The following is a 12,554-nucleotide window of genomic DNA, read 5'->3' as shown; positions in this document are numbered from 1 at the left end:
AATCAGAACACAGAGTGAGACATTATCGAACAAAGGTTCGAGCTTGTTGAACCTTGGATCCTGCTTGCGCCATGATTCTTCGCGGGCAAAAGAGGGGTTTAAACAGGGACCCAGGCGTCCGTCGGTACGGAGACACATTTTCCAGGGGCACGTTTATTGCAGAGTGACCAATTGCCGGGACAATGCGACTGAGCATTTGGTAGCAGTGAGTGAAAGACAGTCAGACCAATCAGCAGGCCCCTGGCTCCGCTTGCGATCAGTATTTAAGTTGCTCTCATCCAACTTGCGAAAGACCACAACAGAACCCCATGCCCGAGGGTTTGTGGAGGACGTACCTCCAGTACCTCTACACTCTCCTTTCTTTGAACATGCAGACCAACAAGACTTTGAAGGGGGGTCAGGAGAAAGTGAAGGATCAAAGGCTTTACTTCCCTTTTCGTCGGATCTACCGACCATTGTCATTGTCAGATCATGCAGTGGAACTCAGACTTGTGTTTTTCGTAGCATCAATTTGTTTCCATGATCAATCAATCTCTGTCCGACATGAAAAAGGGCCCTTGAAGCGGTCATTAAACACGGCAACCAGCCGGCGACAAACGCAAGTATACAGAGGGTAATGCGCAGTCCAGAGCCATTTCAGCGCACTCATCAAATACACACAGTCGTATTCGTCCGTATCGCTTTCGTCGGAGTGTTTTTTGTGAGGCACTTTGCTTAAATTGATGCAATTGAGCGCCAAACGTGAGATTTTAAATACTACTCCAGGGGCTCAGGAGTTTGCCGATCAATCACGAGGGAAGCTATCATCAGCGGCGGTTCTACACGTGAGACGCAAAAAAGCGTTTGAGGTCGAGCAAGGTACAAAAAGAGCATCTACGACTCGCGACTCGCACCTTTTACTCCAAAGACAACGATAGAAAAACGCTGCGGGTGCCTGAGATCTGGCACAGACATCGTCAAGGAATACTGCGCGTTGTCAGACTCCAAAGTGGTTTTAGTCCTTGCTTAGGCCGAGATGTTGCTACATAATGATGAGAGATCATGACCATCGAATGTCAAGCGGTATCATCATTTTCCGACATCTTGTGGTCCAGGTAGATCGACAACCGCTCCTCGTGTCCAAAGTTTTTCGGATGCAAAAGGAAACGACCGACGCAAAGTACACTCTCGGATCGGCATAGTTTCGCAGTTTGATGCCAGAGTTGCTTTGAGGTTCAAGGGAAATGGAAATGATTTGAGAGTTAAATACTTTTCAGGCGTAGAGGCACAGTCACAAAACACGTTGATCCAATGAGGCAGGTGGCTCAATCACACCGCATGACCATGTGGTAAGAGCAAGCAGGCGGCAAGTCCGACAATGGGCAAAGTGTCCATTACTTAAACCAGCGCTCTCAGGTTCCAGAGCGCAACAGGAACCGCAGCTCCGTGGATAGCGCAATATGGAATGTCTTGTATCACCCACGTTTGTCCGGTTCTGTGGCTCAAATTGTCCAAGGACCTGCGAACTTTGCCCTGGCAGGCGAGAGAAAACTATGATGTGCATTACGATTGAGCATCCTAGGTTCGTCATCATTCAGCAGCCGTGTTGGTGGTTGACTTTGTGAGTTGTCGAAAGCTGGAGAGACAAACACGGGTGGTACTAGACGTCAATCAACGAGCCAACACACCAGACAGTGCGTCGCTCTGGTCGCTGTCCCCCAATTTGTATGCTGACCGACCAGCGAAAGGTTTGAAAAGAGAAGTGGAAAGGAGGGAGTGAGTAAGCGAAGTAGGGTAGCTGAAGGTAGGTGGGCTAAGGGAGGAAAAGGGAGAGCAGATGCTCACTTGCTCGCCTGCTCTTTCGTGGTGCTCCGTCTACTTGGGTTGCAAATTCGACGAGCGAGTATCTGGGGACCAGACGAGACGAGACGAGACGACGGGCCGCTGTCCAGCAGATTGATAGATAGACAAGGGTCGTGGTAGAGAGGCGGTGGACATAGATGCAAATGCTATGCGACTACTATTGATGTGATGACAATATTGATGCGCCTACCTTGACCGAAATGCTTTCTCCTCCTGAGCGGGGAGCCGTCTGTCTGTCTGCCAGTCTCCAATCTATGAATGGTGGTGGTATTCTCTCAACTCCAACTAGAAAACTCCCCTACTCCGCATACCCCTATCCCCATTCCTCTTTCTTTTCACAGCCCCTTCCTCCCTCCATCAATCTCTATCTAATCCAAGCTCTGAATCTGCACCTTGATCGCGCCCGTCTTGGGATCCGCAGCGGTGTGGAAAGCCTTCTCCGCCTCCTCCAGCGCAAAGCGATGCGTAACCAGCTTGCGCAAATCAATCACGCCGCCCCGCACCAGGCGTATGGCGCGCGGCCACATGTTTGCGTAGCGGTACTGGAACTGCAGGTCGACCTCGCGGGTGCTGAGGCGCATAAAGGGGATCTTGATTTCGTTGCGGCCGACGCCAATAACAAAGACCTTGCCGCCAAAGGCGACGGCGTGGATGGCGCCCGCGATGCTAGACTCGACGCCCGTGCACTCCATGGCGACGGCGGCTTCGGCCCCGTCCAGCTTGGCCTTGATGGCGGCAGCGAAGTCGTCGGGCGAGTGAGAGAATTCGACCTTGTGCGTGCGCACGTTGGGAACGAGCTTGGCCGCGAAGTCGAGGCGGCCTTGGTCGATGTCGGTCACGACCAGCGGTTCGGCGCCGGCTGCGCGGCAGCAGAGAAGTGTTACCAAGCCGATTGGGCCTGCGCCGCAGACGACGACCGGGTCGCCGAGCCGGATGTTGGCGCGCTGCATGCCGGCCAGCGCGACGGCCAGCGGCTCCAGCAGCGCGCCGTCCTCGTAGCTCATGTTGTCGGGCATCTTGTGGCACCAGATGGCGGGGTGGTTGACGTATCGACGCAGCAGCCCGTTGGCCGGCGGCGTCGACAGGAAGGTGTCGTTTTCGCACCCATTGTACCGCCCCTTGAGGCATGGTGTGCACGAATGGCACGGGATGTTGGGCTCGACGGCGACGCGGTCGCCCGGCTTGAGGTTCGTGACGGAAGGGTGCACCGCAATGATTTGCCCCGCCGATTCGTGGCCCATAATGTGGTCTCCTCGAACCACCATGGGTCCGATGCGGCCGGCGTGCCAAAAGTGCACGTCGGAGCTGGGAATGGTCAGAATGGGGAAGTTGAAAGTTGGAAGGAAACTTACCCGCAGATACCAGTGCTCTTGACAGCAATTGTGACCTCGCCAGGCTTGAGGCCCTCGCCCTTTTTCACATCTTCAAGCGTTGGCGTTGCCTCTGCCACCCAGAGGGCGTGCTCGGGGTTGGTGTAGACGCCAATGTTTGGCTTAGAGGGCTCGACGAGGGTTGTGGTAGACATCGTTAAAGAATGAAAGAGATGGAAGACAGCAAGGTGCTCAGCAAGGACAAGGTCGAGTAAAAGTAGCAGAGCAAGGGCAGGGTTGAGCGTGCCTGGACAAGTGTCCGACTTGGGCACGGCATCCCGCCATGGAGACGAGCAAAACTCACGATGTCAGCGGGTCTCTAGGAACTGCCAGTCTCAGTAGGCCGACGATAGGGGCCGTCCGACGGCATTGGTTGCGTCGCTGGAGCATAAGTAGCGCACTGCGTAATCGTCGACAGTATCGTGGGGCAGACATGCGGGGCGGGTGACGTGAAAAGAGGGGGAGGGGCAGCTTAAGCTGCACGGCCCATGGAAGGAATTTATCCGCCAACAACAGCCTCTCGTCCCGCGTCCGTGTGTCCGTTTGCGGAGAAAAAGATGTGATGCTTTTGTGCATTCCCAATTGAGGTGTTGATCTAGACCTAGACTGTCGCCAGTAAATTCAATCCGCTTCGTCCATTCATGAAAAAAGGCAACTTGCCAAGCCCTGCTTCCTTCCCTAAAATCCATGATTCCGAAATCAACGCCGGTAACCTTTGTCGAGCAATTACTTATCCTCCATCCACTCTGTCGATCCGATAAAGTCGTGTGAAATGATCAAGCCGTGACGCCGAAGAACCGTGTAAGCTTGGTTGCTCCTAATAGCAGCCGAAGCTTCTGCAAAAAAATAAAAGAATTTAACTCAGCTCCATGCCTTCGTCTTCACCATCCTCACCTTCCTCGATTTCTTCTGCAGTCAAGACGCCTGCACTGCGCTTTCGTCCCTCGCGCCCTGAATACTTGGTGCCAGCCAAGGCTCCCAGAGACTCGAGCTCCTCTCCCGTCATCACTCGGCCATGTTGGTCGACTTCCTCGCAGAGTTCTAGAAGACTGCGCTTCTCCAGGGTGCGGAAGCCTCTGCTTCGCACTACCCTGCCCCAGTACATCATGCAAAAGTCTGCAGCGCGTTCCTTGAGCCAATTCTCATTTGCGGTGCTGGCTCGCTCCCAGATGATGGCTGCATGCTCCACGTCAAGCTCCTTATGCAGCCGATTGACGCAGAGGAGCCGTAGACGTGGCATGACATACAGATTGGCCATGACCAACATGCCCGCCACGTCGGCGAGTGCTGGCCCATTTTCGCCACGCGGCGCAATGCTGTCGGTGTAGAGGTAGTACAAAAACGCACGGACCGTCGTGTAGGGCTCGGGAATGTGCATCTTCTTGGTGTGGTACTCGAGCATCTGCGAGTTGTACATTCTCGCAAAATGCGGCCACCGCGCCTGTAATATCATCTTATGGACGTGGATGGCCGCCGACTCTTGCATCATGGCATCTGTGGGCATTGACGGCGGTTCCTGAAACATCATGGAATCTACCCGAGGTGATCTTTCGTCGTCGCATTCGTCGTCGTCGCGTTGAGCTGTGATTAGAAAGTCCGTGCCGCTTCCGGATTCAGGTGGCTGGTCAAAGACTTTGACCAGATCCGCTCCAATGCCCGCAAGTGGAGAGTTTTCATTGGCATCTGATGCCGGCAGTTTGTTCGACTCGGCGCGAGTCTCGTAATTCAAGGCGTTGCCGAGGACTCCAAACTTGGTCAGGTCGATGGGCAGAACATCGCTCAGGTACTCTCCGTTAGCGTCGCCAGTATTTGCAGGGTCCGTGGGGCAGCCAAGGAGCCAAGCATGTGTCCCGTCCTCGTTCAATGTGCAGTAGTGCCAGCGATAACTTGGGGGAAACATTTCCTTGCCATCGGCCAGTTTGTGCCAGCGCAGGGTGTCGAGATCTAGCGACGAAATGCTAATGTCGCAAGATGACATGACCGAGGCTGGAGTGACAAAATCGACAAGCTGCCCTGACGTAAAGACGTGGAAGTGGGTGCCAAGAGCTTGAGTCGGCAGGTTTTGGCTGGCGACGAATTTGAGCGACGATATGGATCCAGGCGCAAAGAGTGGCCTGTAGCTTGCCGAGTGGGCTGGATTGGTCTGAACACTGCTAGAATTGGCCGCATATCCAGTGTTTCCCGTTGGTAGTGGCGCGCGCCAAGTCGCAGAATTTTGCTCGCGGGTTCGTCCAAGGACTTTTCCTGGGATTCCGTACGCCATGGCAGCTTCGAATGCTGGACTTCCGCGCATGTCAAGCCACCAGATTTCGCTCGTTTTCTCCATGTCCTCGCCTAGACCGCCAAAAACCCAGATTTTGCCGTCCCAGACCCAGCTTGTGTGGTCGTAGCGCGGAACAAAGCGCCAATTCCGGGACCAGGTCCACGTCTTGAGGTCGAGATAGCAAATGTCGTCGAGCACGTAGCTTTCTGCGCCGCTCATACCACCGAGAATAAAGAGTTTGTCGTCGTGGATGACTGCAGAGTGACGAGCTCGGCCTTTTGGAGGAGTTCCGTGGATTTCGGGCTGTGTCCAATGGGCAGTCTTGAGATCAAAGATGATCACGTCGTGGAGGTAGTGGCGATGTTCGTTTTCACCGCCAAAGACGAGCAGCTTGTCGCCCTGCCAAAGGCTGGCAGTGTGGCCTGTTCAAGTTAGGCAAATGCCTCTGAGGCTTTGGTCTTGCCTGGGAACGTACCCATGCGAACGCCCGGAATGTCGCCATAGTTGTCGACCAAATTCCACTGGCGGGTTTGCAGGTTCAGGCGCAGCACATGGTTGTAGACTAGGGGTCATTCAGCACAGATTGGCGGTAATGAGGGTCCAGGAAGGGTACCTTCATCGGTGTACTGGTCGAATCCTCCAAAAGCATAAATTTGGTCGTGTCCGACGAACGTCACCGAGGCATTTACGAGACAGGCAGGCTTTGCGCCGACGGTGGTGACAATCTTTGGACGGTAGACGTCGGTCTTTGCGGTGCGCCTGCCAAGAGCCGGACTTCTGGCTGACATGTTCAGGGTATTGTTGGTAGCGACGGGAATGGAGGGAGCGGAGGAGGAAGAGGAGGGCAGAGGGTTGGTAAGTAGCGAGAGCAGGGCCGAGTTGACGCCGGTTGCCATGGAATGCGGCGGGCTATAGACGGAGTGAATTCATGAGGGGGAGAAGAGTCCGAGGAGGCGACAAAGGAGCTGGAGGTGAGAAGATGAACGATTGGAAGGTGAGAGAGGTGAGGAAAAGGTGAGGCTAGCAGTGCACTGGACGGGATGAATGGCAGCCCTGCACGGGCGGCCCGATCACCGGCGCCTAGAGTCAGTGCGTCCGGGGTTGTCCGCACCACGTATGCTCGAGGCTCCTGGGCTCAACACCACAACACGTCCATCTACATACGCCCGTACGCCAAAAAAGGTACTCCCGCTTCCCTCCAACCTTATTCTCCCCATGTCTTCATCCACCCCTCTGCTCGACGTCTGGGACGCTGCCAAAGGCCAGCCCTACTATCCCGCCGTCGCCAAAAACTCGCAATTCCTCGTCGGCTTCCTGCTGCTCCTGTCCGGTACGCCCTCGCTTTGCAATTGAGCCAAAACACCGTCGCTAATTGTTGTCGCTAGCCCTGCTGTTGACAGGTTTCTTCGGCCTCAGTAAGACTCTCGGAAGACACGATCAAAATAAGCTTCTAACCATCCGCTAGACCGCTCCATCGTCACCCTGCCTGTCATTGGCGTCCCTGCATCTCTGGCCTTTGGGTATGTCTCGCATCACCCACAAACCTCGGCTCATGCTCATCTCTGCCAGCTTCGGATCCGTCTACATGATTTGCGCAGTCGGCGTCTACGTCTAGAATTCCCCAGTTTCCTCCTCGCGGCGTCATCGGCATTTCGTGTACATTAGGCTGGGTCATGCAATAACTTGGGCAATACATTTCTGAACCTGCGTCAAACTGCCCTCATCCAGGATCGGCCTCGACTGCCGCCATGTCTGCCGATCCAGACCATGTTCCCATCTTCAGCGCCGTGTCCAGCTCTGCTCGCCAACTTTTTATACTCCTCCGGTGCATTAGCTTTGCGCCACGAGCGCGTTTGCAGATAAATGAGGATGGACTTCGCTTCAGCGTTGAAGAAGCTAGAGTCATGCAGGGTTGGTTGGCTGTCTTCGTTTTGCTCTCGATTAGGCTGACGACTCGAAGGCTTCTCGTTCCTGGACAAGGCTCTCTTTACCACATACCACTACAACTCTTCTCGCGGTTCACAGACCTCCGGCGACGAATCAGACCACGATGTCCCAGCCTTTTCCATCAATCTACCCGCCCTCCTCGAAACGCTGCAAATCTTTGGATTCACAGAACAAAACACCCGCAATCCTTTTCCGTCCTTCAGCGGCAGGGGCCCCACCAATGCGTTTGACAATAGAGTTCTAGGAATGACGTCAGTCTGTCGACTCTCATATGACAGCGTCGGCTCGCCTCTCAAAATCGTCCTCGAAGAAGCCGGTGTTACGACAACCTGCGAACTGACAACCTACGAGCTTGATGAAGCTGAAGACGAGGACATTCCGTTTGCGCGTGACGAGCTGGCCTTTAAAATAATCATGCGCAGCTCATTCCTTCACGATGCCATCACCGAGCTGAGCAGTACCAATCCGGAAGATGTAGCTCTACGGGCAAAGCCTTCCGCACCCAAGTTTTCGCTTAGTGCCAGCGGATCCTTAGGCAGCACCGTGGTTGATTTTGGACGGCCTGAAGATATTCAGGCATCTACGCCAAGAGATGGACCTCCCGGCTTGGCACAACAAGATGCAGCCCTGCTCGAGACGTCCCAAGTCGCATACCGCGTCGTCTACTTGTATCGATTCGCCTTGATCAAGGCAGCTGCGCGAGCAATGGCAGCGGCAACCAAGGTCAGCATCAGAGGAGACAACCAAGGCGTCCTGAGTCTCCAGTTTATGATTGAGATGGAGGGCGGACAGGTTAGCTTTGTGGACTTTAGATTTGTTCCACTCGTACAAGACGGCGACGAGGATGAGCAGATCGGCAGTGATGCGGGATTGCACGAAGATGATTGAAGAGGCGTCGATGATTGCGGTCTGCAGTCTCGCCGTGGCCAGCTGCGGAAAACGTGTGGCGTCTTGCAGCGGGTGGTCTTGGAGAAAGTCTTTAGCAAGAAACTTTTTCTCTGGGACGGAGTTTCCTAATTTGTGCTGTGCATGAAAATGGTATGGCTTGTACTATCTTTCAATATGTGAATGCCACGGGTGGTTTGGAGACTGTTGCTGAAACTACGGCTCGCGCCTACAAGCCAAATTTGAATCACACCGTTGGCAAGTAGTGCCACGACATGACGGACCCTGATATGGTCTTAGTGGTGGTGGCTGTGACGGATGGCTCCTTAGGGGGGCAGTTGTGGCCTTAAGCAATGCATGATAGCCGGCCCGAGAGGACGCGCCAAGACCAGTACCTAGGTGATCACTAAACACATCACCAAGCTTCTCTCGCGCCCCTCCTGACCCCGAACCAACCTGTACCACTTGTTCCGATTGACCAACGAACGCTTGACGTGCTAGCCGCTCCTTGTCCACTTCCAGATCGACCCGGGGCTTTGATTTCGACGCCAGATTTGCGGATCCGCCGTTCGCCTGTCTAGCCTTTGTGCCAGCTGCCGACTTGGACTCTGGGGAACGAATCGCGCCATCCGTGCGTATGACGGACAAGTTTTGACGGCGGGTCCATTATTCAGCTCTTCCATTCAAATAAAGTCTGCTACTGCTACGGCACGGCCTTTGGCGGATCACACCAGCGCGCACCGAGCTTACTGCTGTCGAGTTTTATAAGAGTCCCAGGGACGACAGTTATCCACCTTTATTGAAAGCGGATACCCGCATTGTTGTCTTCCTTCTGGTTTGGTAACCATCAGAGATCTCAAGTAATCTTCATCCGAAGCCGCTACCCGATCACTGCCGGAGAACCGTGTTTACTACTTCCCATCGGAATACAAGAGCCGTCGCCATGGAGCCTGAAGGACTGGAGCAGCCCCCGACCAAGAAGAGAGCCAGGAACGTTGCCACCACCAGTGACGCCCCTTCGTCCAAAAGCAAGAAGCAACGGGGCCGACCAAAAGTGGACACACAGGACGAAACTGCTGCTGATGTGAGTAATCAGAAATCTCATTTTGCAGCTGTCCCACACCGATCAGTCATCATGGAGCATTCCCTAGGTGTAGTAGTACAGTGGGTCTGCCGACTACGCCGATTTTCCTTGGTTGTGTAATGCTCCGTTTTTCAATATAGCATTTCGTTTGCACCTGTCATGCATTCCGACATCTCCTTGTTTCTTTGACGCCCGATGGATCATGTCATCTCCTCTTCCAACGGTAGTACGGCTACTGACCCCGAGACAGCGTCGGCGGACTCAGATCAGGCTTGCTCAAAGAGCGTATCGCCAGAGGAAAGAGACGACCATCAACTCTCTTCAGCATCAGGTTGAACACCTACAATCAGTCATCGATGGCATGCACAACTCGTTTCTCCAGTTCAACAACCAGGTCCGGGCGTCGGACATTGCCTCGTTGCGTCCAGATCTGGCATCGGAATTACAACAAACGACCCAGGCTCTCAACCAGCTAGTCCAGACAGCCAAAGTTGCTGGGGAAGAGCATGGAGAGAGTGAAGACGCCGACACTCCTGCACGGAGCCAGGAGAACCCTCGTCCGGAGCGAGTGGTGGCAAATCTGTCAAGCCGCAGTTACGAAGACATGATGCCTCCGCAGAGACGGAGAATCGATGATAGCGTTGCTCAACAGAATGCGCTATATCAACAACTCGGCATGGGCTACCTCTTGGCCGAAGACTCGTTGGGAATGAACCTTGGGTCAAGCGCGGAATCATATCCAAATGTCGACTTGAACCCGATGCCTCCCTCCACCTTGGCTCTGAGGTCAGTAACTGGAACCGCATCTGCCGAGCCATCTCTTGTCCATTCATCCTCCGGGCCTGCCTTTCCTGGGAGCTCCGCGCTCCAGATCCCAGGACCCAGTAATACCAGGAGATCGGTAGCGCCGGACAGTCATGGCTATGGTAATAGCCCCTCTTCCCCACAACTCACCTTCTCCCCAGCCCTCACTACCTCTCCCGAAATACAGTTGCCGTACACCTACTCATTTCAAGAGACCACTTTTGCTCGCAGGCTCCAGCGAGCATGCCTTGAGCGAGGTTTCCACCTTCTGTCAACCTCGCAGCTCCGCCCAGGGGCGTTTCAACGCGTGTTCCGTATATGCCGTCACTACGCGACGCGCGACGAGATCCAAAGACAGTTTCGCGCCCTCCTGCAGCAGTCAGTACTCGAGCCGATCGAGTTTCTCAATTCTCCATTCGTCCATCTCGGTGGGGCCGGGACTCATTATCCCCAGCGCGACAACAGCGGCAACTTTGTCCCACGCAAGACTGACTGGAACGTCCGTCGTATAGGCCCTTGGGCGACAAAGGTCGAGTTGGATCAGATCCGGGCGGGCATGCATCCGCAACTCAACTGGAGCAGGGAGCTGGAGGAGGATCTGAGGCAGTATGAAGGCGAATGGTTCGATAGCCACGACGTCGAAGGCTACCTCGAGGAACTCGGCATCAGGATCGACGCTCAGGCATCTTTTGCAGAGGCTGCCGTCAAGACACTGGATGCCCTCGCAAGGGGTCAACTGTCAGTGGGTGGGACGGTGCATCCAGACTCGGAGGTGGCGGCCTTGGACGAGTCGTTGGATCCTTATGCACCAAACCATTTGTCCTGCCACCGCCAAACGTCGCCCGCAAGACCCTCGCCAGAAAGGACGGCCACTACCAGCACAGCGAGTGCGAGTCTTACCAGGAGTGATCGTTCTCCCTCGGGCGGTCCTCCAAGTACACCAAGCACACATCCACTGGACGACTATCCCATGGGCTTTAGTGGCATACACACGTCTCCAGAGAGCCGCATGAACAAGACCTCGTCTGACCCCTGGGCACAATTCTACGGCTTCGACCTCTCCTTGATGGGTGAAGAAGCCCTTGGCTTCAGTGGAGACGCCACCGCTGCTGCTAGCGTCGAGGTCGTTGGACAGAGGCGCGAGCGGCGGACAGTAACAATCGACGTGCAGCGCTTCATAAATGGTAAGACCATCATCCCTTTCTCTAAACCATCGCCCGCAAAAGAAAGCTGGCTGACATAACCTTTTCCCACAGGTCTCATCAAGCGCAGCGTCTGCATCGGCCGCGGTCCCGGCTTCAGGCGCGACGACGTCAACTACGCGCTGCGTGCGTCAGTCATCGAGGCCTTCTGACTGCATGGACCCCGAGCTCAATCACGACACACTTCGCCAACGACACGGCACTCTGCGTCGCCACCGACGACAGCACAGCAACCATTACAACACCAACACGACCGCTCTTCCCCCCCGAGCTCCCCCACAGTGGCTGACACTGGACGCGGAAAAGGGGCTGGACGTGATTCTGGATACGGGATTGCAGCAGATGCGTTCCGCTCGGATGCCATTTCGGCGTTCAAGCACCTGTTGCCGGACCTGGCGGCGTTGACGCCGCTGGTGTAAGGGAGCGCCAGCAAAGATTGTGATCTACTGCTTCTGGTGCCGGGGACAACCCGTTTGAAGTCGGTTTGGCTTTTTCGTCGCAAGGCTATACTTTTTGTTGATATCTGGACGAAAATGTGTATGATTGGTTGGCTACGGGAGAATGCGTGTCCAATCGTAGGTAGTGGTCCAATGGATAATCATGAGATATGAAGTCTACTGCTATCAACGACTGTGACTGTGAGCTACTTGGGAAATGGAAATCAACTCCCACACGACACCACGGATTGCCCAATTGAGCAGGTACACACAGTAGGCAAGTAGATATTACGGCGATTCCCGCTTCCACGTCAAAACAGCAGCAGCGGCACACCTGCCACAAAAACGAATATGTCAACACCAAGGTTTGGTGCCAAACACGGGCCCGGCACATGTTGATCGACGAGCGGCAGTCAAAACGTGTACCTATGTATATATCTACAGGGAGCACTGAGCATTGGCACTCAAGCTTGCCACGCGCCACCCCTGCCCGGACATGTACCGACCGAGATCTATCCTCCAGCTACCCCCTAAACCCCTGTTCTGGATTTGATGTCTTCTTTTGCCGGCCTTCAGTGGCCCGGGCGTCTGCATTGCCTGATTGGGCACGCTCGCTGGATAGCAACATCAATGGTTAGTTTAGCGCTCGCAGTCAAATTTATCTGCTACACTTACACGCGTCCAAAATCAGATGAAGATACCACGTACAGACGGAAGGTC

General features: G+C 54.7%; 5 protein-coding genes across 5 annotated transcripts; 3 read left to right on the top strand and 2 right to left on the bottom strand.

Annotated features, from left to right (window-relative positions):
- Window positions 1-2,210: 2,210 nt before the first annotated feature.
- Window positions 2,211-3,367, bottom strand: BKA78DRAFT_256070 (chaperonin 10-like protein; the record flags this gene model as incomplete). Its single annotated transcript, XM_066885049.1, has 2 exons — window positions 2,211-3,147; window positions 3,195-3,367. The coding sequence occupies 2 exons, from the start codon at window positions 3,365-3,367 to the stop codon at window positions 2,211-2,213; spliced, it is 1,110 nt and encodes a 369-aa protein (XP_066741130.1).
- A 701-nt stretch (window positions 3,368-4,068) lies between these two features.
- On the bottom strand, window positions 4,069-6,371 carry BKA78DRAFT_298232 (uncharacterized protein; the record flags this gene model as incomplete). Its single annotated transcript, XM_066886881.1, has 3 exons — window positions 4,069-5,897; window positions 5,951-6,037; window positions 6,089-6,371. 3 exons carry the CDS (start codon window positions 6,369-6,371, stop codon window positions 4,069-4,071), a joined length of 2,199 nt encoding a protein of 732 aa, XP_066741129.1.
- Window positions 6,372-6,690: 319 nt separating this feature from the next.
- On the top strand, window positions 6,691-7,090 carry BKA78DRAFT_355401 (uncharacterized protein; the record flags this gene model as incomplete). Its single annotated transcript, XM_066891896.1, has 4 exons — window positions 6,691-6,805; window positions 6,861-6,890; window positions 6,941-6,995; window positions 7,045-7,090. 4 exons carry the CDS (start codon window positions 6,691-6,693, stop codon window positions 7,088-7,090), a joined length of 246 nt encoding a protein of 81 aa, XP_066741128.1.
- Window positions 6,987-8,417, top strand: BKA78DRAFT_185318 (DNA repair exonuclease rad1). The gene is made up of 3 exons (XM_066883489.1): window positions 6,987-6,995; window positions 7,045-7,386; window positions 7,436-8,417. Exons 2-3 carry the CDS (start codon window positions 7,224-7,226, stop codon window positions 8,308-8,310), a joined length of 1,038 nt encoding a protein of 345 aa, XP_066741127.1. The 5' UTR covers window positions 6,987-6,995; window positions 7,045-7,223; the 3' UTR covers window positions 8,311-8,417.
- A 342-nt stretch (window positions 8,418-8,759) lies between these two features.
- Window positions 8,760-12,009, top strand: BKA78DRAFT_321694 (uncharacterized protein). Its single transcript, XM_066889051.1, has 3 exons — window positions 8,760-9,391; window positions 9,642-11,379; window positions 11,452-12,009. The coding sequence occupies exons 1-3, from the start codon at window positions 9,251-9,253 to the stop codon at window positions 11,547-11,549; spliced, it is 1,977 nt and encodes a 658-aa protein (XP_066741126.1). The 5' UTR covers window positions 8,760-9,250; the 3' UTR covers window positions 11,550-12,009.
- Window positions 12,010-12,554: the final 545 nt, after the last annotated feature.

The sequence above is a fragment of the Phyllosticta capitalensis genome (assembly GCF_038381095.1).
Source record: "Phyllosticta capitalensis strain CBS 128856 chromosome Unknown BKA78scaffold_9, whole genome shotgun sequence".
Taxonomy (NCBI): domain Eukaryota; kingdom Fungi; phylum Ascomycota; class Dothideomycetes; order Botryosphaeriales; family Phyllostictaceae; genus Phyllosticta; species Phyllosticta capitalensis.
Note: the sequence above shows the minus strand (reverse complement) of the source record. Positions and strands in the feature narration are given on the sequence as shown.

Excerpts from the sequence above, each read along its gene's own strand:
- BKA78DRAFT_185318 (XM_066883489.1), top strand. The coding sequence starts at position 7,224 with ATGTCTGCCGATCCAGACCATGTTCCCATCTTCAGCGCCGTGTCCAGC. Across the intron at positions 7,387-7,435 it reads AGAAGCTAGAGTCATGCAGG|GCTTCTCGTTCCTGGACAAG; the intron begins GTTGGTTGGCTG and ends GACGACTCGAAG.
- BKA78DRAFT_321694 (XM_066889051.1), top strand. The coding sequence starts at position 9,251 with ATGGAGCCTGAAGGACTGGAGCAGCCCCCGACCAAGAAGAGAGCCAGG. Across the intron at positions 9,392-9,641 it reads AGGACGAAACTGCTGCTGAT|CGTCGGCGGACTCAGATCAG; the intron begins GTGAGTAATCAG and ends ACCCCGAGACAG. Across the intron at positions 11,380-11,451 it reads CGTGCAGCGCTTCATAAATG|GTCTCATCAAGCGCAGCGTC; the intron begins GTAAGACCATCA and ends CTTTTCCCACAG.